This window comes from Drosophila teissieri, chromosome 2L (genome assembly GCF_016746235.2).
Source record: "Drosophila teissieri strain GT53w chromosome 2L, Prin_Dtei_1.1, whole genome shotgun sequence".
Taxonomy (NCBI): Eukaryota; Metazoa; Arthropoda; class Insecta; order Diptera; family Drosophilidae; genus Drosophila; species Drosophila teissieri.
This window is the reverse complement of record NC_053029.1, coordinates 12,931,469-12,957,647: the sequence shown is the minus strand read 5'-3', so window position 1 is coordinate 12,957,647 and position 26,179 is coordinate 12,931,469. Positions and strand designations below refer to the sequence as shown.

At 39.8% G+C, this 26,179-nt stretch overlaps 2 protein-coding genes across 3 annotated transcripts in view; one reads left to right on the top strand and one right to left on the bottom strand.

The window, feature by feature from the left end:
• Positions 1-26,179, bottom strand: part of LOC122611714 (CUGBP Elav-like family member 2) — a 105,641-nt gene that overhangs the window by 45,527 nt on the left and 33,935 nt on the right. The gene's annotated exons all lie outside the window — the stretch shown is intronic.
• Positions 6,411-9,666, top strand: LOC122611745 (protein toll-like). The gene is made up of 2 exons (XM_043785037.1): positions 6,411-7,147; positions 7,200-9,666. Exons 1-2 carry the CDS (start codon positions 6,411-6,413, stop codon positions 9,664-9,666), a joined length of 3,204 nt encoding a protein of 1,067 aa, XP_043640972.1.

Below are 26,179 nucleotides of genomic sequence, written 5' to 3'. Positions count from 1 at the left end.
GAGGACGAAGGTTAATCAGAAAAAGGCAAGAAAGCTTAAAGATTTTCTCAGTGAATGCGACATACTCGAAAAACCATAAACCTTCAATATAATATAACAATTGCTACATTCTTTTGGTATTATCATCATGCATAAGCCCCATTTAAATCTCATATTTGGCATAATCCCCCTTCATCGCTAAACTATAAAATGAAGTATGCACCTTTACCTTTATTTTCCTTGAGTTAATAACCAACATAGCGGTTTTTAAGCAGCTTAAACTCGCACCCCAACCAACTCGGGGTTTCCTTTGATCTGGCCAGGAATAACCTTTTAATGCGACTCAAGTTCAGAAGACTATAAATTACTGAACTGCGCGAAAAACAGCAGACAAGGCAGAGAAAGCAGAGAAAGCGGGGAAAAGCGGCAGATGAAAAAAATATGAGAACATTTCAGCACGCTTATCAAAGATAATTTTAAGCCGCATTTAAAAATGATTTCTTTGCTTTATTTTCGCACAGGCCCTGCCACTTTCTCCAGCCGCTTTCCCGGCGCCTTTCTCTCGCTTTCCGTCGAGCTACGCGACTTTTTCCGCTGACTGTGCGTTGTCTGGCAACCCTGGAGGAGAATGGACCGGGAAGGTGTACGATTTTGGTGGGTACCAGAGCGGAAGGAAAGGCGGAACAGGGTGAACCGTGTGGCTAGGGTGGCCCAATGTTGACAGTCAGTGAACCCCGAAAAAGGCAATGCCAACAATAAAACCAAGGAGCGTTGTTTTGCCGAACGAAGTCCTTGATACCCTATAAGCCAATAGACTTAAAATGTTTTATAATTTATATTTTTTGTGGAGATCTATTCTATTTTTGTGGTATTTCTCTTATCTAAGAAATGTTGTATATAACTTTTTATGCTTCCATAGGATATATTATAAGAAATAGTAAAACTCTTTCTGTAGTTTATTCCACCAACGCGCTGTTCTTTTTTGGTCAAGGGTCCGTCGTCCCCATCCCCTCATAGACCCAAAAACCTGAGCGAGGACTTGCCCTGCTTTTCGTCCTTCCACTGCGACAATTGGATGAGCAAATGCTGACGAAGGGGGTAGGAGGAGATGGGGCTTATGGACATGGAAAAGAGGAAAAGGGGAGCGCAGCTTGGACTTTGCCCAAATATTTGACATGGCCAAAAGCGGACAGCGGCCAAGGGAGGGGGAGTCCTGTCTGGGGGACTGCGAGGATGATGAAGGTGATGCAGCTCATTTTTTGACTCTACTCCAGGGATTTCCATGGGACTTTCGGCGATGGGACGATGGGGTCCTTTTCAGCTTAGGACTCGTGTGTAATTAAGCAAAAATTCCAAATCGTTTGTAGTTGTTGTCCTTGTCTGGCACTCCCACTCCCATCCCCAGTTTTGTTGTTAATAATCACTTGTAAATAGATCAAAGTTGGCATTTTATTTGAATTCCTCATCACAGTGGGGAATTTTTGGGCTCTAGTGTTGGCACCAGACTGAAAGTCTGAACCGGATTATGTTTGCTAATTAGAGGTTGATGAGGGAGAGTTCATTGGGGGAGTGTGGAATGTTCGGGTTGCTCCAGGGAACTTTTGAAGTTTAGTTAGGACTTCGACTTCTTGACAATAATTTATGGGGAATTTCTGGATTATTTTTTCAGGACATCCTTGGCAACCATTAAGAAATAACAACGTCTCAAGACGTTCATTTCATCGTATATAAATTGAAAAAAGACTGCAGCATTTCATTTACTTAAATTGTTCACCCATAACTTTCCATCTTTGCAACTGAAAATGACATACAAATTAAAAGGCAGAAGGACGAAAATAAAACGCCAACGTTACCGAAGAAAAAAGTGTGCAATAAATATCCGCCACACAGGAAACCAAATTAAATAAGTAAATCTTGTGGCCATGTAAAAAATGAAACCGAAAAGGCAAAAATAAAAAGGAGCGAAAGCCGAATCGAGTGAAAAATATATGTACGTATGTGTGTCGAAAGATAAAACACAAAGGGATGCCAGGACTGGGCTCTCAATGTCACTGCGAAAAAAGAGCAAAATCCAATCCAAAAAAAAATACAAAAAAACGAAAATTAAATTGTGAAACGTAATGTTAACGCAGCCAAATGCCCAAAAGTCCAAGAGAGGCGATTCGAGCCCGGCCTTAACCACAATGAAATGAATGGAATACATGTGAGCATACTAGCCAGAAAAAATATATATTTATTCCCCCTTTCTGGCCTCGATATATATATACATATACCTCTTCTTTTTTTGGTATATTGAAAACTTTGGGTCCTCTTTAAGAGAAGCAGCAATGACACACATGGCCAAAAAGGATCAGGGTTCTGGTGTTAAAACAAAAGTACAGGCATTTCGCCCAACTGCGGAGCAAAAATTTCAGCAATGCCAACGGCTTTGGCAAGCGGAGGCAAAAAACTGAAAAGAAACTCAAAGGGCGAAGGTGGGAGAAAGCGAAGTTTAGATACGCTTCAGTAACTAATGAAATGATTTAATAAAAGTATTCAAATATGTGTTTAAAGTACATATAATAACTAACCCTTTTTAGCAGTACTATTTAAATACTTCAAGAATATTACTTTCCAAATTCAATATTCACGTGAGCTAAATTGAACAGTTCCCAATTCTTAAGGGTTCCCATTTCGCAAAGATGAAATTCTAGAACAAAAATTTTCCCGCCCGGGGAACGGAATTTATTGATTCATTCTGAAAAATCCCCAAACTGAATGCGAGCAGCGACAACTGGGGGCCTTGGATGAAAAAGAAAATGATTTGCATGGCTTCGGGAGACAAAACAAAAAAAAAGAAAAATGAGAATTCCACACGCTCCCCCGAAAACTCCAACCGACCAAGCGGAGCAAGATATGCGGAAAATTGAACCAAATGATTTTTATTTTCTTCTCCCGGCTGTGAAAAAGCAAGGGGTTAACACTTTGCCAGCATAAGTCTTGGCAAAAAAATACAAAAAAAGGTGGAAAATTATAAATGAAAATTCCAAAGTGCCAAGGGGGTGCGAAAATAAAAGAAGAGTAATGCCCCGCATGAAACTTTGCAACTTGAGGCAGACAAAAATTGTCGCCACTTGCTGCCAATTGTTGTTTACCAACGAAATTGAAACAATTCGATGCTCTTAACTGCATCACTTTCTTTTTCCACCAACCATCACCATTTTCGTTTGGAAACTTTTGATTTTAGCCATTCGATGCAGAGGCGCATAAATTTGGCTGCGTTGATGTGCATTTGTAAAATGGATGGTAGGAGAAAATGCATATTTATTGAACAAAAAAAGCCTGAGAAAAATGTAGTAGTCTCCTGTTGTTGCTCTTTTGAGTATGAATGTCTTTTGGTTAATATATATACTAATATTATAAATACTATCAGGCAATTTTTCGGGAAATCTAATGAATTGCAGATGCTTTACCTATATTGATATATATTTATTAGTGCTGAATCAATTCAATTGATTATCTCGTTTATATAAGAATTTAGCGCTTTAATCGCTTTTGCATGTGTAATTTCCTTAAAGCCCATTCTGAACTGGAACACATCGTTATCCTAGCCCGGAAAACCCACTCATTCCGCTCTTGCTGGCCGCCTTGGTCTCTTTGGGACCATTACCTCAACATTGTGACAACAAAGTAGGGCCAAGATTGGGAGGAGAATAAAAAATTAAGTCCCCCCCACTTTTTTCATTCTCATGCGGGAGACATTTGTATAATTTGTTTGTGTTTTGTGTGCATTTTTATGATTTTGTCAACGCGGCACAAAGGAAACGAGCTGCGAAAGCGAAACCGAAAGCGAAAGGATGCTGCCGTGCTAGAGAGGGATGGAAGATAGCCCACAAAACGACCAAGCGATAATCATAATAACGGGACATGGCCAACGAGGCCCCTGGGAAAAATGTTGACCGAAAGGATGAGGGATAAGGAAAAGCGCCGGGAAAGAAAAGTCGTTTAGCCGTGTCTCTAATTGCCCAGGAAGCAGACCATTAAAAGGACAAGGACACAGCATCATTCGCCGTCTCTTTCAGCCAGGTGGATCCTTAAGCCAAAGGGAAAACGAAAAACAGAAGGACCATCTATTTATTGAAAAACAATCTCGGGACATAAATTGGCCAACAGCCAGCGGCAAGAAGTTGACCATATTTTAAACGATCCTTCGGGGCAAAATATTTAACGATGCTTTTTATCTCTTGATTGTGAGCGTAATATTGAAAGATATTACCTAGACAAAACAATTTGCAAATAAGCGACGAAATAAAAATACCACATTATAGCTACACACATATATAGATATATATTTCAGTTTCTGGCGGTTTATTTTTAGAAAAGGCAATAAGAAACTTTCGCCATATCCTGGAGTGCAACAAGAGCAAATACAACACACGAAATCACGCACGCCCACTTGTCGAAAGAAGAAGTCGCGACATCAAGTTTGCCATGTCCTTACATCCATCCTTATCGCACACACATCAGACGCTTAGTTGCCGTCTCTTTCTCCGGCTAGGCTCTACTTGACGCATGTCACGTGTTTAATTATTTACGTGACTTGGCGGCATTTTTTTGTAGCTTTTGCGACGCTTTTCTTGGATTTTGCTTGGAATAGAATCATTTCTTTTGGCTGTCTTGTGTAAATATTTATTGCCATTTTGTGTCGTGGCTAAAATGTATAGAAGGGGAAGAAAGGTTCCAAAAACTGCCAGGAGTTTTGTTTATCTTGGTTCAACGAGAAAAGCTCCATTATGGTTCAAGCTTTCGCATAAACATATTTTTATATAGTTAATATTTTACAAATTATTCCCACTACGAAATTCATGACAATTCTCGCTGCTTAAACACACACATGCACACCACAATTAAGAGGACAAGCAGTCATTAAAAATTTAAGCAGCTTTTAGGCTTACACGCGAGAGGAAAACAAACACAGATACGCAGAAATAATAGACTTTGCCGCGCTCTGTTATTGTTTATTAAGGCAACAAAAGGGTAAAAAATTACTTTGTATGTCTGAGCTGCTGCCTCTCCATTTTTTGTTGTTATTTTCGTCTGATTAACATGAGGCGGGGATCAGCTTTCACGGATTAAATGCTTGGGGACCCACAAGGAACCCTTTCGCCGGCTTGATCAAATTTTATTAATTGAGTGGAGCAGACACAGCAAATATTTGCATGAAAATTAACCCTTTCCTTTGTTGCTTTTTTCTAATGGCTTGGCTTTCCGGAGGGATAATATTTTCAAATTAATTAAGTTTTTCCTTTTGTGCGAAAGGGTATATTAACCTTAAATTCTGCAGCTTAGAATCGGCATTTGAATTTTCCGTTTCATAAATAAATTCAAAGCTCTGTCAAAAGCAAAAAATTACGATGCAAGTATGCAACAGAAAACAATGGCACTTTGTATTTACACGTGCGATTGCCCAATTTCAGTTTCAATTCGTTTCAACATCAATTTTTCACACATTTCGCATCGAGTGTTTGATTTTTGCCATTTTATTTGCCCTTTCATATTTTATAACGCAAACGTCTCGGCTCCATTGCTCAGCATGCCCTCAAAAGCTGCTGCTTTGCCATCATCGAATGTGACACACTTTTCCACACACACACACACACACACATACACCTGGAATGTACAGGAAAAACCTTTAGAATCACTTCACTTGAAGACAATTCCTTGGGCCAGGCCACTTACGATTTCTGCTCCATGTGTGGCCCATAAAAAGTGCCTTAAAATGGGAAAGGGGGAAAGTCTGAGTGGCACAAAAGTAAACGAAAGAAAGTGCCACGTTGTCTACCCAATACAATAAATATTTAATGCACATGTTATTACATCAATAAGTGTGTCACTCGCCCACACATGCACACACATAGACACTCAGCTCACACAGATACTCCGATGTCGAAGCTTTTATCTGTTGTCTGTTGCAAATTGCTAGAGGCAAAAATCGCGGGTCGAAACGAAGGCAGCGAGAAGTTACTCCAATGCGGTTTACCAAGTAACCAACATCAATATGTATATGTTTCTATGGGAATTGTAGGTTTTAAAGAAAAAAAACAAGAGAGAACGCTATAGTCGAGTTCCCCGAATATATATATGTATATATATATATTATATATTATATATAATATTGCATGCATGCAGCCCCAGCATCCGGCACCTTGAGTTAATCTTTCAAAAGTGGCAGATTTGAGCTGTTGCATTTTTATTGTCCAACAGGGACTAAAATTCTTACCATTGCGCTTTTTTCCCATTTATTAACTCACTCTTGGGTGAGCTTATAATTGCAAAACTGATTTGCTATTACTCCTAGTGGATTTATTAATTTTGCTTTTGGTATTCAAAAGCAAATCATAATTCCAGTCAATTCAGTGCAGTTTAAAGTTCGGCCCGCGAAACATCGCACAATGTCGAGTCAAATAATATTTCTGTTTGTTCTTATTTTCATTCAACATTCTGGAATTCACTGTGCCAAGCAATTGGACAATATTAGAAAGGATTACTGCGAAATTTATTTTGGCGAAATTGGCGAAAACAGCTCATGCTCAATAACGGATAATATTGTAACTACGGAAGATTATGAAATGAGTTTAGTTTTTTCTACTCTAAAAATAAATTGGACAAGCCCAGTGTTTCACGGTTGGAATATTTACAAAATATCTAATGAAACTGATTACGAACTTGTTAAAATTGCTGTGCATGGAATTCGAAGTGCAGTCGATATGAGAATAGGCCCTGGCGTACATTATCTTGGCCTACTTGGCATTCGGGAAAGTGTTGGCTACGATATTTACCTTCCATCTTTGGTGATAACCGAGACGGATGTACAGTACGCAAATGGACCGCAAATTCTAACTTTTAAATATGTAACTGGTGACAGTTCACTTAATTCCATGATTACAAACAATTACATTCGGAAAACCATGAACGACACCAAGCAAATCAAAATTCATAATCCAAATACTTTTGAAAAACCGACGCTAACAATGGAAGAAAATGTTTTTCAAGGCAAATATAACATGACCGCCGCCACATTTACTGGGCTAAATGTAGAAGGTTTGACGACTAAAACCTTCGAAAATTTAACAAGCTTAAGTCGGCTTAATTTCGATAATGTGGTTTTAAAAGATCTTTCGTTTTTGAGGTAGGTAGAAAAAGTGTCGCTTTGCTTACATTAATGTGAGCCTGCATTTCAGATCTTCTACACTTCAGGAATCAATAACATATTGCGTTATGAATGTAGCGAATAAGGTGGTGGACTTGAAAATCTTTGACAATTTCACGAATCTTGAAACCATCGAAGTTAACCGATATAAAACCTTTAAAAATTTCACTGCTTTCATATGTGAACCATACAAAAGTCACTGTAAATTTACATTCGGAATTAATAAGGTTGCATGCCCCTTTCAATGCAGTTGCACATATGATAGAGACAATTCACGCTTAGAAATTAATTGTTGGCGGCAAAATCTCACAACTATTCCTTCGCTACCGGTTCCGAAAAAAGGATATTCAGTTCTGGTCTTTCAGAGCAACCGGTTGGCTGAACTGCCCTACAAATCACTGGAAGGCTATAAGAACATCAAATCCTTGGACGTGTCATACAACCAACTAACAAGTCTAAGCGTGGGCCAACTGCCCGAAAGTCTTTACTATCTGGACATCAGACATAATAATATTACTACCCTAAGCCCACAGGTTGTTGAGTATCTGCACAGTGTTAGTATTTTCAATCAGTTTGGCAACAAATGGATTATCCACTGCGATGAATACTACTTACAGGATTTCTTTTGGAATAAAGCCAAATTGTTACGGATAATAGCGTCCAAATTTGACGCTATAATGGACTATATGGAAGTGAGTTCAAAAGGCTCATACTTGAGCTATTTTTTTTCTGAGCATATAGATCGTTTATATCTAGAAGCAAACGAAGATGACATAATAGGTGCCCTTGGCAGTTCGGATATATACTTTGATTTAAAGATAATGGAGGCTCTAAATCACGTCATTTGGCTGTTTTCGGGGGCGTACGATAAAATTATTCTCCACCATCTCAACACACCATGTCCTTACAGATGCGTATGCTGTTTCGAACGGCAGACGGGTGAATTCTTTATAAATTGCCAGAATTTAACTCTTGACTTTTATCCAACGCTACCGAACTCGATTCCGTACAACACGACATTATATCTTGATGCAAATGAAATAACTAAACTCACTAATCCGGAAAATATAATCGTCACTGGTCATGCCTCGATACAGAAATTGCACATGTCCCAAAACCTGTTAAGAGAACTTCCACTTCACCTGTTCCCAGAAAACATAACCTACCTAGACGTACGCAACAATCTCCTAAAGTATCTGGATGATGGTGTGGTAGCCTTCCTCGAATATCGGGAGAACCTCACCGAGATAGAACTTTCTGGGAACCCATGGGAATGTAATTGCAGGGCAAAGTCCTTCCTGTCTTATCTCAGGAAGCACGAGCCGATTGAATACGAAACAGTCCTGCGCCGCGTTAACATAACGCAGGATGAGTGTCCTGTAGACTGCATTTGCTGCGTCGACACCTCCAATTCCGAATTGCTCACACTGATGATCGACTGCAGTGGAAAGGAGCTACGCGAAATACCACCATTACCCACACCAACGTATGGACAAACAACTCTCATCTTTGAAAGAAATAATCTCGAGAAATGGCCATCCAGCTTGCTACCAGGATACTCAAGAGTGACCCGACTTTATTTGGCCAACAACCGACTTTCCAAAATTGATCAACTACCAGAGAAACTTATGCACCTGGACATCAGTAACAATAAATTCTCGGCTCTAGACGATCGAGTACGGGGATTCCTGCAGAAGAGAATGAATTCATCCCAGATGAAACTATCATTATTTGGGAATCCGTGGACTTGCAGTTGCAAGGAGAAGGACTTCCTGGCATTCGTAAAGGCGCAAGCAAAAAATATTGCAAACGCCTCAGCTATTCAATGCAGTGGTACTGGACGATCGTTGATTGAGATCGAAGAGGCTAATATATGCCCCTCAGTCCTTATCTACTTCACCTCCCTCGCCGTCTCTCTGCTGATCATTGCCGTGTCAACTAACGTCTTCATCTGCTTCAGACAACCCATAATGATCTGGTTCTACGAACACGAAATATGCCTTAGTTTGGCCGCCCGCCGGGAACTCGACGAGGAGAAGAAATTCGATGCGTTCCTTTCATTCACCCACAAGGACGAGGAGCTGGTCGAGGAGTTCGTGGATCGCCTGGAGAACGGCAAGCACAAGTTTAGGCTATGCTTTTACTTGCGAGATTGGCTGGTGGGCGAGTCCATTCCCGAATGCATTAGCCAATCTGTCCAGGGCTCAAGGCGCATTATCATCCTGATGACGAAGAACTTCCTCCAGTCCACCTGGGGTCGCCTCGAGTTCAGACTGGCGCTACATGCAACCTCGAAGGATCGGTGCAAGCGCCTGATCGTTGTCCTATATCCCGATGTAGAGAACTTCGATGAGCTAGACAGCGAGTTGAGGGCGTACATGGTGTTGAACACCTATCTGGATCGAAATAATCCAAACTTCTGGAGCAAGCTGATTTATTCAATGCCACATACCAGGCATATGAAGAGAAGTCGTTCTGATGCAGAAACAATGGTATAAGAAGAAAATACACATCCAATGCTATGAAAAATATATTATACTTTTTTCCCGCTTTTCGATCAAGTCTGAACAATATAGTATCAGATCCACACTCTGTCAAAACAAATATAATTGCAATAAAATTACGTTTGTTAAATGCTCGAAAATGCCAACTTTAGAGTCCTCTCTTATTTATGTAAGGCCAAGAACATTGTTTGAATAAAATTCAATTTTGGAGGATTTTTGTGGCCTATATAACTAATATTCAATACATCAATATGAAGCTTTAAGCTTTGGAGCATTTTTTGTTTTAAACTTATTTTGTTATGTATCAATGATTCCCGTCCGAAGGCATTTCCTTTTGATTATTAAATTGTCAGCTTGAATTGCTCTCCACCCGGTACATTGATAAATCGATTCGATTTTATTTTCATGCTCGAATCAACTCTCGTGTATCGTACTTTATTATTCATGAAAAAAGGTTTTTGCGTTGGTGGTTCTATACTTGTATTTCGTTGCTTAAACAAACGTAAATATGAATATGTATATTTAATCGAAATGTGGGTCAATTTTTTATGCATTAGCAATCGTTGGAAAAGCGTTAAGCGAGAGGTAGAAATACAAAAAATAAGTAGAAAAACATTCCGTACTACTTGATGTTTGCCCGTTTGTTTGCTATTATTTTTGGCCATATTTCTGTGTGTGTTGGCTGTCAATCGCATTTCGGGCGTCCTTAATGCCACATGACAGGGACAAAGCGTTGCATATTTTAAGGCGCCACAGGAAATTGGCGCCAACAAAAAATAGTTTGTTCAGTGGTCACCTTTTTTTCCATATTCAACGGACAAAAATTCACAAAAATGTCACAAAAATTTGGTTTGCAGAATAAAAAAAAAATTTAGCTTATCGCTCAAGTGACCAATAAATATTTAAAGCATGCAGCAATTTCACGAATTAATGGATTAGAATGAACGGCAAATTTGATTGATTATCCTGGGGATATTTTAGTTTGCACTAGAGTTTAGTTCGATTTGACTCACCTAATTTGGAAATAGCAAGAGTACATGAAAAGAGAAGACCATGAAAGATTGTTAGATTTTTAATTTGGCATTTAAAATAAATGTACTTAAAAATATAGCATAGTCCAAACGGTTCTCACATTAAACAAAAGCAGCTTAAAAAGTGGTTACAATGAATAAGTGCCCTCTAAAAATGCATAATTCGAATAATTTCCAGTGTAATTAGAGCTGCACTTAAATGGTCAACAAGGAGCAGGACTCAAAAACAGATTACACTAAACACAAATGTGAATGCAACTCACACACAGGCAAATTGGAAAACAAAGGAGCAACATCATCGAGCAAAAAGGATGGAAAACCAGCAGAAAAGGCAAATAGCCTGGCCATAAATGTACGACAACCGCAAATAAAACGGCTGGCAAATTGTTCCAGGACGAAGTCAGAGAATGGGGCGAAAAAGGAAGCACAGGAGGAGGCAGGCTTAAATTATGTGCTTGTGTTCAGAAGGAGAAGAGGTCCTTTAGCTGCTATTTACTTTGTCTATTCGCCGGAATTACCAGTGCGTCTGATAGTTAGACTGGATTAAACGAGGTTACGCTCTGGTGGGAAGAGTTGAAGTGCGTTCAGAAGGTTGTTCTTAAAAAAATAATTAAATTAATTGTGACTGCTTTTTCCCTTACAAAATAAACAATGGCAATTCTAATACAATTTATACAGTTTGCTGTAACAAAATTTCGTTAAATGAAATTTTAAACTCTTTGGTTAAAAGGGCTGTAGGTATTTTCATGCCACATCAGCTTGTTTAAGCAACAACTTTCTGTTGATATTACGCCAACTTGCTTGATAATATATTTATCTTTACTCCTGCTTGTCGTCTGTCGAATTATATTTTATAAGCACACAGAAGTAGCAGACAATTTGGACCCAAAAACAAACCAATTTAATGCCGCGACGCCAAAAATTTTCCAGCGCATAGACAACAGCTTGGTAATGGGTGTGTGTGTGTTTTTTGGTCACAGGTGCCACTTATGCGGTCCTTAAAATGAAAACTGGGAAAAGCGGTGAGAAGGGCGGAAAGTGGAGGAAAGTGGAGGAAAGTGGAGGAAAGGCAAAGTAGACTGCGCTTTTTGTTGCCGCTTTTCGCAGTCGCCGCAGTTTCGACGCTTATTATAACCGTTTTTATAGCCAAGTAAAAGGGAAGAACCAACTTTTTTGATAAAAATATAAAGGGTATCAAAGGCAGGAAGAATTTTCTATTCTGAATAAAATTTTGGCAACAATGTCACTTTTTAACATAAAAAAGTATAGCGTTTATAAATTACAAATTTACTGATTATATTTAGTCAAAATAACCAATTACTAGTTAGACCCAAAAATCCTTTTAAAAATGTTTAGACAAGCTTTTCTTTATCTTTTAAATTAATGAGGTATTGGTATATGGTATGGCATATGGTATCCGAATGGTCGACTTTCCTGAAAACCGCCTTTCATTCGCTTTCCCGCTGCTGGCCAGACTTTGCTAGTCATTTCGCTTTCCCCCTTTTCCTCATTTCCCTCCCATATCCTTCTTCTCTTCCAGACGGCGGCGCATTTTAAGCATCTTAAAAAAGTTTTCACTCGGTTTGGGGCCACACACACATTTGCGGGTTAAAGTTTCGGCTGGGCTCCTTCTGTTTTTCAGAGTTTTTGCTTTAATAATTCATTCGCTCGCTATTTATGTGACAGGTGATAGCCGTGGAAAGACTTTTCCTCCGGCAGCCCCCCGCTTTTCCGACCATTTGGTCAAGTAGAGAGCGTGGAGTAGAGTGGTCTAGACTTTCGGCACCCGCAGATGGAATAATTGCTGCGATGTCTGTGTGTCTCGTTCCCAGGGGTCCATTTTGGCACTTTGAAAAGGGTGAATGTGAATGTGAAGGCAAAGAATTTAATTTGGAGAATTTGCAATGGCCATATGGGTGACTAATTGAAGCGACCCTTGAGCAAAATAAAAAGCAGAGCTTCGGAAAAGATTTCAAGGTCGGAAAAAATAAACCTTTTAGGTTGATTATAAATGTTTAAAAATCATAAAGTTGGTTACTCATGGTTTAAGGAGGCTCTTTTTTCATTATTTTAACAATATGTATACAGTTGAATAGAGAATACCTTGTAATATTAAATTTCCCCGTTTTCCTTCAACAAATATTGCTTTAGATAAGAAACACTCACATCGGTTAGCGAGAGTAAAATGTGAGCAAGAGTGAGTTTGGGTGAGTGCCACTACATGGTGGATCATTAACTAAACGACAGTTTAAGCATTTCTGCCGCACAAAAGGCGAGTGGATATAGAATGAAAAAAGAAGCCGGGGAAAATTTGTTGGCCAACCCGGAGCAAATTTCTTGGCAATCTACGCTGCGGCAGCATGGAGGAAATGTGCCACATAACATTAACCAACAACTCATATCCTTGAAAATTTAGCCAGACCACTGAGCGCCTGTTGATGGGCAACACATTTTTCCTACTTTATTTTCTTCTACTTGCGGCAAGGTCTAATGAAGCGGCAATGAGGCGTGCCAACAAAATAAAGAAAAGTTCCCTCGTGGAGGAAAAACAAACATCGTCGTCATCGTCATCATTATCGGCGAGGGGTGAAAAGGGGGCAAGGACACGTCATGACCCTGCTGCAAATTTACATATAACGAAAGGAAACTTTTGCGGTTTATCAGCGAAAAATAATCAAAGATACTCGAAAGACCCGAATGCCAAATGAGGGAAGGGCTAAAGGGGAAAGGGAAGGGGATGTGGCCAAATTAATGAAAAAGGCAAGGAAATTCCACTTTGATGTTGAAAGTCAGGTTCTTTAAAGGAGAGAGCATGCATTTAATCATTATTTAAAAAAATATACTGAGCTCAACGATTTAAAGACAAAGTTCGCTGGGACTGAAGCAGAACATTTAAAAAATATTCCTCCTTGCCAAAGAATAAAGCAATCAACAGCAGGACTCAAGGAGCCAGCAATTGAGCAACAACAAGAAAGGCGCAAAGAGCACAATTACAACTACAAGTGGAGGTCCGACCAACAAGCCACCCAAAACCCCAAGCCCCAACCCCCAACTACCAACCCCAGTCCATCATCATCCCCTCGAGACTGCCTCAACAATTAAAACCAACTGAGTTGCCATATTTGAAGTGAGCCAGCGAAAGGACAATAATAATGAGGGAATGGGAGGGGAGTGGGGAAATGCTGGGGGAGTACTCATAATCATAATTATGGGCTTCCCTTAAACAACAAAACCTAGTAGTAGAACTACATCAGAAACAGCAAAACCTTAATTGTTCTCATGTGTTTTTCCTGGGGGGGCGTGGCCTCTTTCATATTTTGCCTTCTCATTGTTCGGCAAAAAGAAAAGCACATGCATTTAGCCTGGTCAAAGGAAAAGTTTCAGCATTTATTGTTGCCTGCTCTTTTCTGTTTTACAGCCAAGATAATTAGATTCTAGTTGCTCCCCCATCATCATCATCTCATCATCATCATCATTATCATCTTCAAGCCTGACCGAATTCGGTTTTAATTGTTTCTCCATCATAACTCGTAATGACGAAGGTGGTTGGGTGCCATCAATGAAACTAATTTGGAGCAGCATTCTTCGGCCGAGACAAATATTTCATCACAGCATCTGCCAGCATCCTCTAAACACAAAACGAGACAATTAAAATGACCAGAATGGTGAACTGGGGACACCCAGATGACATAAACAAAGGACTGCAGAGAAAAAGAAAAGTCCTCTAAGTTAGAATAGAAGAATAGTTTCGTTTTAAACATAACTTTTAGATTTGATTTACTGCATAACGAAAGTATCTCACATTTCCTTTTAGGAAGTATTCACTGTAACAACGAGAGAATTCTTTTGTTTGCCTGGCCCCATGTGTGTGACAATTAAAATGGTTTGTGTTTTATCTTTAGACTTTTTAATTGTAATTACACTTGCCTCTAGTTGAATAAAGTAAGTTGTAGTTTTCATGAGAAGTGGGAATTGGTTTTTATTCCACTAGTAGTGTGCATTTAAATTACTATAACTTTTAAAGTTCGATCTTAAAATGTATCCTAGTTTATGGAATGTATTTAAGCAACATTTTCTTGACACAATTTTCCTGCATTTCATTATATTAGCATTACACTGTGCATCCATGCCACTTGCCCATTTTTTTGAGCAAGTCAAGTGGGAAGAAGCAAGTTTCCTAATTACACCAACGTCGACGCATCCTCGTCTTCACTTGACATATTTCCCCGCCATTGAAAAGGAAAATCTCACGCTGAGCGGAAAAAATTAGGGTGGAGTGCGAGTCCTGGAACCACTGCACAAATTTCGTTTTAGAAAAAATATACGTGACATTTTTTGGATTCTTTTTGATGACGCTGAGCTTGTGTGTAAAACACGCTCAAACTCACATATTTACACTATAGAAGCTCTGCTCTGTTCTCCAGTGCATGAAAAACCCCTATTTAGCACAAAAATGAAAACGAAACCTTTTCAAACGCATTAACATAGATGTGTGTGTGTGTAATGCTGGTAACCCAAATAGGGCTCATAAAGTGATAATTAAATAAGTTTGTGCACAAAAGCCCTGGATAAAACTCTAATTAAAAAAGAAAGTGGGTGTGTGCCCGCCAATCATTTAGTTTTCAAAAATTAACTACTAAAAACTCAAAAATTTGTCTACTAATTTGCAGAATTTTAACCGCCTAAACCGTTTAAATGCGGGAAATAAATTTATGTTAAGAATAATTGTATTAAAATTTCAGTATAAGTTTATGCATTCGTAATCGAGAGTTTAGTTTACAAATGCCTAAAATCGTTTCATACTTTGATAGTTAGTTTTTTAATATACATAACATACATTTTAAGATTTACCAATCCTAATTAATTTATCCAAAGCTAAATCTATCTTTGAATTACCATTGCTTGTGCATACTATGCTTATTTAGCAGATAGGATACAATATTTTTCAGGAGGTTCGTTTCATTTCAGTGACTTGGAATGAAAATTGAACTAAATCCGAATCGGCTTTTCTGAGCTGTCTGTTTTTCAACTAAATTATGGCTCTTTCCATCACAGTAATTTGGGCTGAAATTAAAGCACACAAAGCTCGTGAAATATCGAACCGATGTCAAAAACACAGAACGCAACAACCTGACAGTTGCACAATGGACGGGCTAACTAGCACAAAGGCAGCAACATGGACAAGGGTCTCCTCTGCTCATTGACCACTTAAAGACAAAGCCCGACAACGCTGCCCCTCGTCCGTTGGCCAGTGTCCGTTGGCCAGTGTCCGCTCAGTGTCCGTTCAGTGTCCGCCAGTTGCCAATCGCCGGTGCAACGAAGCGGCAAATGCAACACCACGACACGACAGCAGCAAGGCAACAGAGGCACAACGGCAACATGAACGGCAGCAACACGAACGAGCAGCAAGTTGCAGCTGCAACATGAACACACTTTAACCCAGGAGTCGATATCATTTCCGGCCAAATGCGTTTACAATGTGGCACGGGCATTTCGCCCACCAAAAAGATAGAACGGGTATTTTCGAGGCAAGCATCAGGAGCAGACGCACAAACAAGCTGGCGAAGTTGTGCTTTCTCCACCGCACTTCTCCGACTTTCACAGTTGGCTTCTATTAAAGCCCGACGCACACACGTAAAACTGCATTCAAAATATTTCCAAGTCAAAAACGCTGACAGACTGCTTCGTCTGGGTTTGTATTTACTGACAGGCCGCCGCCGTCTAGCCGAAAAATGTAGTTAGCCCGTATTCGTAAGCTACACTAATCGAAAATATGTGAAAGAAAGTATTAATGGAATGAAAGTATGGAATGGTAATGAATTGAGAAAGGGAGAAATTGTAAAAGTAACTTGTAAAAGTTGAAATAGGGAATATCGCTCATACGCAATGTTGTCCCACATGACATCGTAAACATATTAATTAAAGAACAGCTTGCCTTGAATACTTTGAGAAATAAGTTTACTTTAAACTACATTTCGCGTAATCTTTTTCAATTGACTGTGGATTTTTGATCAGTGCATGGCCCGTCCACAAAGTGAAGACCACACAAACAAGGCAACCCAGAGCAGTCGTCATTGCAGTCACTCACTCAGTCAATCAACGAGTCATTCCGTTTGCCAAACACTTCGGCCCCCTTTTTTTGGCCGCCCCTGCCGCAGGTCGATCCCCCCTCAGTTGCCGCAAACAGAGGCGCCTCCTGTCAAGTTGTCGTCTGGTGCCTGTGAAATTAGCGGCTGCTTGCAATTATGGCCTAAATGCGATGAGAACAGCGTTAGACAGACGGGGGCGAAAAGTCGTTCACAACTAGAAACGACCACCCGCCCACCTTGCCACCCACCAGATTTTCCTCTCCTTTTACGTGAAAACTTATACCATCGGCACTTGAACGCCGTGGCAGTAGTGCACTATAGTGGCAAGAGCAACAATTTTCGGGCAATTCTTTACTGCCAGGCTAATTGTTGTTGTTAGCCGTATCCGTTTTGGCAGCAAACTGGGCTAATTGGCCTCCGCCAGAGTTTGTATGGATTTTTAATTGAAAATCAATACGAGTGCGCAGCCCCAAAATAGTGGGGGCATTGGCTTCGGATAGCACAGCTGGTGCTTCGAATATGCCAACATAATCCATGGCCCGATTTTGGCACACAAAACAGTTTAGCGGCTTTAAAGATTTTCCCCAGCTGGAAAATCAGATTCAAAGCAATGAAAACTGTTGGGAAATGCAATCAAAAATTTAAAGGTATTCTTTTCATGCTGGATTGTTTTAGTAATGGCAAAACAATAACTGGTTATATATCCAACTTTATCGAAACAAACACTCTCGTGGGGTAAAAACTTCCTTTATCAGGAATCACTGTACTTTGTTTGCAGAGTGAAGGCGAGTGAAGCCAGTGCGGAAGATAGAAACATTGCTTACAGCAATTTTGCAACACTTTGGCAACTCAAAGAATGTTTTTAATTAAATCAAAAAAGCAAACTGGCTTCTCCACCCTCCACCACCCCCCCTTGCCAGTGTTCTGCACCTATGAGAAAACTTTTCGCTTCGTGAAAAAAATGCATAAAATTTAATTTTCGCTCAACAAGTTGAAAAATGAAGGACCAAAAAATGCACGGCAAAGGGATGTTGCCAAATGGGAACACGAAAGGTAGAAGAGATCGCACAGAATGCACTTTGCTAATAAGTTTCGGCGCTTTTCGATTATCAGATGACGCGACTGGGGGAAAGCGGAAAAGCGGAAGTAGCGAGAGCGAGCTGAAAGTTTGCACCGCATGACAGGCGAAAAATATTTTTCAACTCCTGAAAAAGGAAAACAGTTAAGGGCAGAGTATTTTTGAGTGCTATTTTTAGCCACCTCAAGCGCTTTTTTCACCTTAGCTCTGCCGCAAGTTCTCCCCATTTCTGTGTCAATGTATGCCAAGAGGAGCACCCCTTTTAGCCCCACCCCCTTTAACTCACACAACCCCCCACACAGCCACCCCATTTTCAGTAAAGTGAAGCCTCGCTGCACAGCAAAGTGTTTGATGTTGTTGCTGTCGCCGCTCTCCTCTAGCTGTTGTTGCTGCTGCTGTTGTTGTTGTTTGGTGCGCAACGGGGCATGCATATGGTTTACATTAGGCTAAGTAGCACACACACACACACATGCACATATGTATACACTCGCATCCACAATGCCCCCAAACACACACACACAAACACATAAACACACAGAGAGCAAACTCACATGGCGCCTACCTGGATACCAAAAGTCCAATGACTGTGGTACAGATAATACAAAGCTATAGAAACATAATGGTGAGATACATGTGGAACATTTGCAAAAGGAGAATAAGAGAATATTATTTACTTTTTATAAAATATAAATATTTAATACAATTTTTTTGGAACCTAAGCTCATTTCGTTACTAAAATCATATCTACTTATATGTGAACCACCAGTCATCTTCCGTAATCACTTGCTTGCATTTTGATTTACAATTACTGGAAAGTTCTTCCGCAAACGTAGGCATATTCACCACGCCCACTGTCAGCGCGGCACAGTAGCGTCGAAAAGGTTTCGCACAGAGCCGAGTGTTTGTGTTTTGGCATAAACGCGCCCTGATAAGCTGAAAGGCTAAGGGCTGCCAACGCCGCCACATGTGGCTCAAGGGTTAAAGCAAAGGGCGCTGCAGCAGCTGCCCTTAGATAGCAAAATAAAAAATAAAAAAAAACTCGGCGAAAATTTAGAAAAACAAAATGTGGCAAGAGGGGAAAACAACAATGTTGATAAGCGACCAGTTTGCCGGGCGCACTTAACATATTTTCCAGGGGTGAAAGACGCCTGTGCATTGTCTATAAAAATTTATGTCTAACGGGGGCAAAATGCCGCAGCTCTTGGTTTAATGGTGTGAATTATATTAAGCGACCTACACACGCATGTGCTGGAAAAACCATCTGCTTAGGTGTGGGTGTGGCTATGAGCTGGAAAACCCCCTTTTGTGTGTGCGTATGGGTGTGCCGCTGATTTGTTTTTATCACAGCTCCCCGGAGGCATCAATTATGCGCCGATGTCAGGGCGGGAAACTCCTTCTCCAACTCGGTGGTGGAAGTATTTAATGGAAGGAAAGAATACGGCTGGGGATGTGGGGAAATTCTTTTCTCTTATTTTTCCGAGGGGTTGCTTAAAGTGGTGGAGTCACCACCCCACAAGTAAAACCAAAAACTTAAAAGGAAAAGTAAAAGCGCGGAGAAGAATGCTTATTTTGCTTTTTCAAAATAACAAACAAGCCCAGAGCAATCGAAATCGGTTTGGGACCACATCTGACAACATAGATAAGCATCTTAACAAATCAGTTTATAAAACTTCTTAGACTAACGCTTTTAATTTAATTTGATGGATGAATAACAAACTTTGTTAATAATTTGTTAGAATTTGGTCAAACTAAATGCTATCGTTACTTAAAAAACGTATGCCAAACAAACATTTCAAAGCCGTAGAAACAATGATCTATATTTAATTGTGTATAAAATAATAATATAAAGGTGAATTTAACAAAAATAAGCTTCAGGCCAATACTTTCAAAAATAAAACCCCAGAATTTCCGCATATATATTGCTCTTTATATGCCACATAAAACTCCGAGTTATAGCCAAAAATGTAAATGTCAACAATTGCCCAGTAATGCGCTTTCCTTTCAAGTTGCTCGCCTAATCCTCACCCTTCGAGGAAATTTTCCGCCACCGCAGACGCACATAAAAAACCATTTCGCGCATTCAAAAGCACAAGGAGGCAAAACGAACATAAAAAATAAAATACAGCAGAAAACCGCTTTTAATTCTTTTTTAAGCAAACAAATAAAATTATGCTGAATGGCTGGGGGAGCATAAACACGGCGAATAAATATGCCGAAGGAGTAAAGAGGGGCTGATATTTTCCCCAAGGTCCCTCAATGCGGCCATTATGACGAGCAGAAAATTCGTTCTTCAAAAAAAAGAAAACACATTCCGTTTGCAAAAGTCTGGGGAACAGAGGGTTTTCTCTCTGAGACAGACTGAAGGGGAGTGCTGATTCGACGAATTTTTCCTTTTTGGTGTTTAATGAGCTAAGCGGAAGGAAGTCAGTCAGCGACGTCGAAGTTGACGTTTGTGAAATAAAATAAAACCATACCAAAAGTCGCAAGGAACGTTTTGGAGACAGGCCCCATTTTTCTGAAGGCCCCGAAAATTGGATGGGGAAAAGGAGGGAAAGTCGCGGAGAAAAGTTGAAAATTAAGGCGCTCCTGTCACTTTCACTTTTCATTGCTTACCGAAGAATTTTGCCGGATTTGCTCGTGATTTGCTTGACGAATTAGAGGGGGTTTTTTGGAAAATTTAATTTCTTTAAGACCTCTGTTTAAGGGCCGCATTAAGACTGACAATAAAAGGGCACAAATTTGTGGGTTCATTTTATTTGAGTTTAAGAAACATTGGAAAGGCATGTGGTTACTTGTGGAGCTCCACAATGTAAAAAATATAAATTAACGTCTTTTTAAGGCACATTTTTTGCATTTATTTCCTAGCTGAAACCCAAAAGCGAAAGTATCACCTCACAATGCCCAAAAATATGTATATCTTCCAAGGGATAATTCTCAGTCTTGAAACCATTTAACCCACCTCAAAACCTGAACCTAAAATGGATCCACTTCATCCCAGTAAGCCCACCACTCACTCAAGCCATTTGACTCAACCAACTGACTTAGTTTCCCCATGTAAAACACCCGCTAAACATGGCAAGTCACTCTAAAGTAAGCGGGAGCGAGAGGAAATCAGGTAATAAAACACCGTCGTTTAGATATTTGACTTAGATTTTCAATAAAATACTGTGCCAATCTACGCAGCCAAATGCTTGCGACAGCAACAGCCAGCCAAATCCTTTGCATAAGCCAGGACAATCTAATTTTATAGCCAACGAAGAAGGAGCAGCAGCAGCAAGGCTGCGAAAAACTGAGGAAATGCGGGCCAAATAAATTGCCTCAGTTGAAATGTAAGCCCGGACCTCATTCCCATTCCCATACCCATCCCCATCCGCAGACTTGCCATTTGAATCGCGTGTAATGCGCTCAATCAAAAGTCAAATGTCTAAAAATATTATGAAAAGCCCTTTTGCCTGTTAGCCAGGCCCAAAACAGAACAGAACAGAACAGACCGGACCAGGATTCGTCCAATCCGTGGCAGGACGTGGCCAGGACGCAGCACTTCCCAGGACAGACTGAGCAAGAATTCCCCAAGGGGTTCTATTCACCGCTGCCGGATTCGGAAACTAGTGTTCGCACAGTGGGTGCACACCTCTCAATTGCTAGGTAAAAACTATAACTCATATTCAAAACATATTTCTAAAAAGTGGGATAGTTGATCATAACATATAATAAAGAATTTCTTTAAAGCATTTTATAAAAGCACACCATTATGTTTCTTAAGTATAAATTTTTTATAGAATTATAGATTCACAAAATTCATGTATTGATTAGTAACGAAAGTTCTTACACAAGTTAGAGCTAATAAATATGTTTTGCTTTATGACATTGCAATATTTTTAAGATATTTTGATTGGTTCCATATTTTGATATTTTCTTTTCAGATATCCCATACTTTGACCCACTGTGCCGTGCACTTGCCTGCTTAGGATTCATTTATGCTGGCTGGCCCCGGGTTCGATTTTGGTCCGTTTGTGCTGTTTGCGTTTGACTCCTGGCTGCTTATCGTTCACGTTCCTCTGCCCCGTAACTTTGGTCGAAACGGTTTCGATTTCTTTTCATTTATACACTTTCCTGAATTCAGTTTTTCCCCCGTCCGAAATCGAATATATCTGGAAATCGTCTTTGCTTGTTATGCTTTATTTAGTTTTTTTTTTCCTCGTACATTTCATTTTTTTTTTGCTATTATTGGCTCCATTTGCTTTTGGCCTGTGTTTGTTTATGCTTCATTTTGATTTTCTCAGCTCAAATTGTATTTGTTGTTTCCATTTCCGTGGATGGGTGGTGGCCCAATCTACTCCCCTTAGTTTACACACAGCCACTACCAGTTTTCCTTACCCCTTCCTTCCTTCTTACCCCTTTTTTAGTTTGCCATTTTAGCCTCTTTTTCTGCTCTAGTCTGCTGGGTTTGTTTTGTTAGTTGAGTCGTAGCCGTTCGTCGGCAAGTTTATTTGTATTTCGGTTTATAAAACCCCAGCTCGGTGGCTTGTTTGCCCTTTTTTTTTTGTTGGCCCGGCCAATGGCAAATGACTCGCCGCCTCGCTTCCTTAACTTGGCCTCCTTCTCAATGTCTAAATTTATGTGCAGCCGCAATTTATTTAAATTTATGTGGCTTTTGTCAAATTGATTTCAACGCTAAAATGGGTTGACAAGGTAAAATGCTCAGGCCAAAAGGGCGTTGGCTATGCGATTTTTCAAGAGTCCTGATTGAGTTAACATTCGCAAATGGCTGAGCGGATAAGGTGGTGCTGGGTAATCAGTGGGGCGAGTGGATTGGATTATAAGCTAAGTAAATGATTGCGCTTCAGTGGGCTAAGTTTCTGGATACTTTGGAATATTTTAGGCAAGACAATTCAAGGTCTGCGTTGAAAATGGCTAACAAATCACCAGGCAACGGCGCAAATACTATGTTATTCATAATTGGTTATTTAACATAAATTCCTCCTTGTTACGTTCAATCAAATCGATGACTTGTTATTGCCTTCGATTCGCATAATGCCCGCCAAGAACGATTGTATGTGGATGGCAGGAACATACATACATATCTGTGAAGCCCCCATAAAGATGGCAAACTAGGGGCACGAAAAAGGTTCCATATCAAAATGGCAATAAATAACAAACAATGCTGTCTGCAATTTTCCACTTTATAAAAGAAAACCCATAAACAAAAGCGGCCTGCTGGAAGGGGGACGGGGAAGGACAAAACGAGCCCGAAAATTACCATGGATGTTGCTCCTTTTTTTCCAGGCAGGGGGAGGGGAGGGGTGTGCTCCCTTGTTTTTGTTATTCCGACTCATAAATGCAAGGATAAGAGTTAAAGCCAGTGGGTGGAGTGGAGCAGGAAATGACTGACAGTTGTAGAGGCCTCGTTGGGCTGAAAAAGTGGAGTCAGCGGGTCGGAAGGGATCTGAACTTGTAGCATATTTCTGCCTCGCAATTAATTAATCTCCAAGGTAATAACGAACAACAGCAGACTGGATCACAGGGTAGCAATTGTTGGCGCTTCTGTTTTGATTGTTTTCATGTGCTGTTCCTACCACACTGAAAATTATTTAAAGACATAGTATATATAGCATTTTATGTTTAAATAAATTGTTTTCATAATTTTGGAAATCCAAATAACTCTCACAAAGTTGCACATTGGAATGTAAGAGATGTGGAACAAAGTTTTTTTCTCTGTACTCATAAAAGGGTCTACTTCTGTCTGCAACTCATTTTTGGTACGTCATGTGTTTGGCATTTTGTGCATTGCCGCTGACGCGTCGTTTTAATTTATGAAAATGTTTTTGCACAAATAAAACAGGAGTCAGCACCATCAATGTCACGGACTGGAGATGAAAGGTGTGGCATGGACTAAGAGTGGGCGTGGCCAGTGGGGCGTGAACAAGTCTGTACTTTGAAATTGAACTGGGTTTGGTTTAAACCTTTTAGGCGGATTACGAAAGGCTCTTAGTGGTTTCTACATAAAGCGTTGAAACCTACCTATACGCCGAAAAATAGATATACCAAGTGAGTATGAAAACCACTTGTTAACCCACTGCGATTAGTTATCTAAAACTGAACTATATTAAAGCTATTATATTTACAACTTTCGTTTGCGCATAGTTTTGGCCTGAAAACCCAAAAATTGCATACTAAACAAGGCAACAAGGAACCGCAACATAAATAAAAGTGAAAACAAATAATGCTTACAAAGTGCCGAAAATCCACCAACAAAAACCAAAACCATCTATAAGAAACTACTGTAGAAATACACATACATAGACGATAGGGAAGCAAGTGGAGGTCGCTGGGTTTGGGAAAAAACCAGCAAAGTTCATTTCCACACCAAAATCAATGAACCGACAGATGCAGGCAAAAGAAGTGGGAAAAGCAAGTGAATTGCACTGGAACAAAGAAGATCTAACATCTATAGCCATTTCTAATTTTGGCTATAAGAATATGTAGCCTACGCTCTATTTTACGTAGTCGTTCTCAAAGGTTATGTATTTAAGACACAATATATAGGATTTAAAAGATTTGGTTTTGAAATTCCAGTTTTTCCCAGTGTAGATTCAGACGGGCCACAGCTTGCGTGGGTCGAGTGGAAGGGAGATAAGAAATGGGGATTTTGAGTCGATGGAGAAGGTTATGCAGGGGAAAAGCGAGCACAGCTTTCCAGCTTTTGTTTTTCCACTGAAGCAGTCGAAGACCGCAAACGCAGTTACACAAACACCCCACACCCTATACCCACACACACACACGTCTATGCACACACTCAAAAACGCACACTCTCACACTCGGCATGTGGCAGAGAGCAAACACCAAAAAATGGTAAAAGGAGAACCCGAAACTAACCGCAATTTTCGAGGCGCTTGCATGCGATAGAAATAGAAAAGGCAAGCGAATAAAAAAGGGATTGAACTTGGCTTAGAAACAACGAAGAGTTTTATACCTTAAGGGTTTATAAATAGTTAAAAATTCAAATATATACAAGAACCCACTCTAATTTTGACGAAAAGTTCAAAATATGAAAATAAAATATTTTGGTTAATTTATACATAACTGAAAAGGTTATAATTTGAATTAGATATATTTAATGACAGTAATAGTACATCCACAGGATTTAGAAGCCATAAACGCAGCTCCAAAACGTGGAAAAAAGTATAGCATACCAAACGGCGCCATTTTATTAATGCTTTCTGCACCAACAGACTGCGGCTGCTTTCACTTTTCGCTTTTTTCGCCAGCCGATATTTTTTATAGCTTTATATTTTGTTTTATGTGGGATCACATTCAATTGCTTTTTGTTATTTGCTGACCGAAGAGAAACCACAACATAAAATAAACCGAGAATCCACATTTGGAGCAATTTCATTTAGTAATTTTTTTGGTGCGGAGGACCTTTAGTTATTGATTTGGAGGGTTCATTGATATGTGTTTCGAAGGAAAAGTTTGCAGACGAATGCTGTGGCCCACTCTCCCTTTTCAAGTGTGTGATTAATACATTTGGTCAGGCATTAAAAAAATACACCCAGGGCAACCCACTCAAGCCGAACTCTGTTTTATTTGACTTAACCACTTCAGATGGCCATGTGCCGTGTGTTTTTATCCCTGGCGTGCCCCTTTTTTTATTATTTTTATTCGGCCCGAGTTTAAGGACTCTTGAGTAATGATGGCCAGACCAAAAGCGAACTGAATTCATGGCGGGGACTCCGCAAATTTGCGGCAACCAGAGGTCGAAAGGGAGAAAAAGCAGAAAAGGAAAAGTGCTGACATGTTATTTGTGCAGTTAACGAGCTGAGTTATTTTCCTGGGAACAAACCGCACTTGAATACAATAAAATAAAGAAAATAAAACCAACAGCAGAAATCGAGTGAAAATATAATAAAAAGGGGTCGAGCGGGCAGGGCAGGCAACCCAAACAAAATTCCCCTCGACAATTTCGGTTGCAGTCTAACAAATTATATAAAATGTATTTTGCTGGCGGAAAGTTTGTTATTTGTTTATTTGATTGCTGCTCATTAAAATTGAAAATGTAATATTTATGCATTGACCCCGCAAACTGCCCCCATTTAATTATATTTTGTAAATCAAATTTTTGGCCAGCATTTGAACAAATAATACTCGTTTGTTTGGAACGCAGGATATCTATTTATTCACTTTGTGGCATTTGTGCAAGGAAAATGTTTTAATTGCTTATCGAAAATGTTACGAAAATCAAGAACTGTGTTATTGTGAAATTCCCACAGAACACTACAAATAGCATATTAGCTAATAGTTTTTAAATA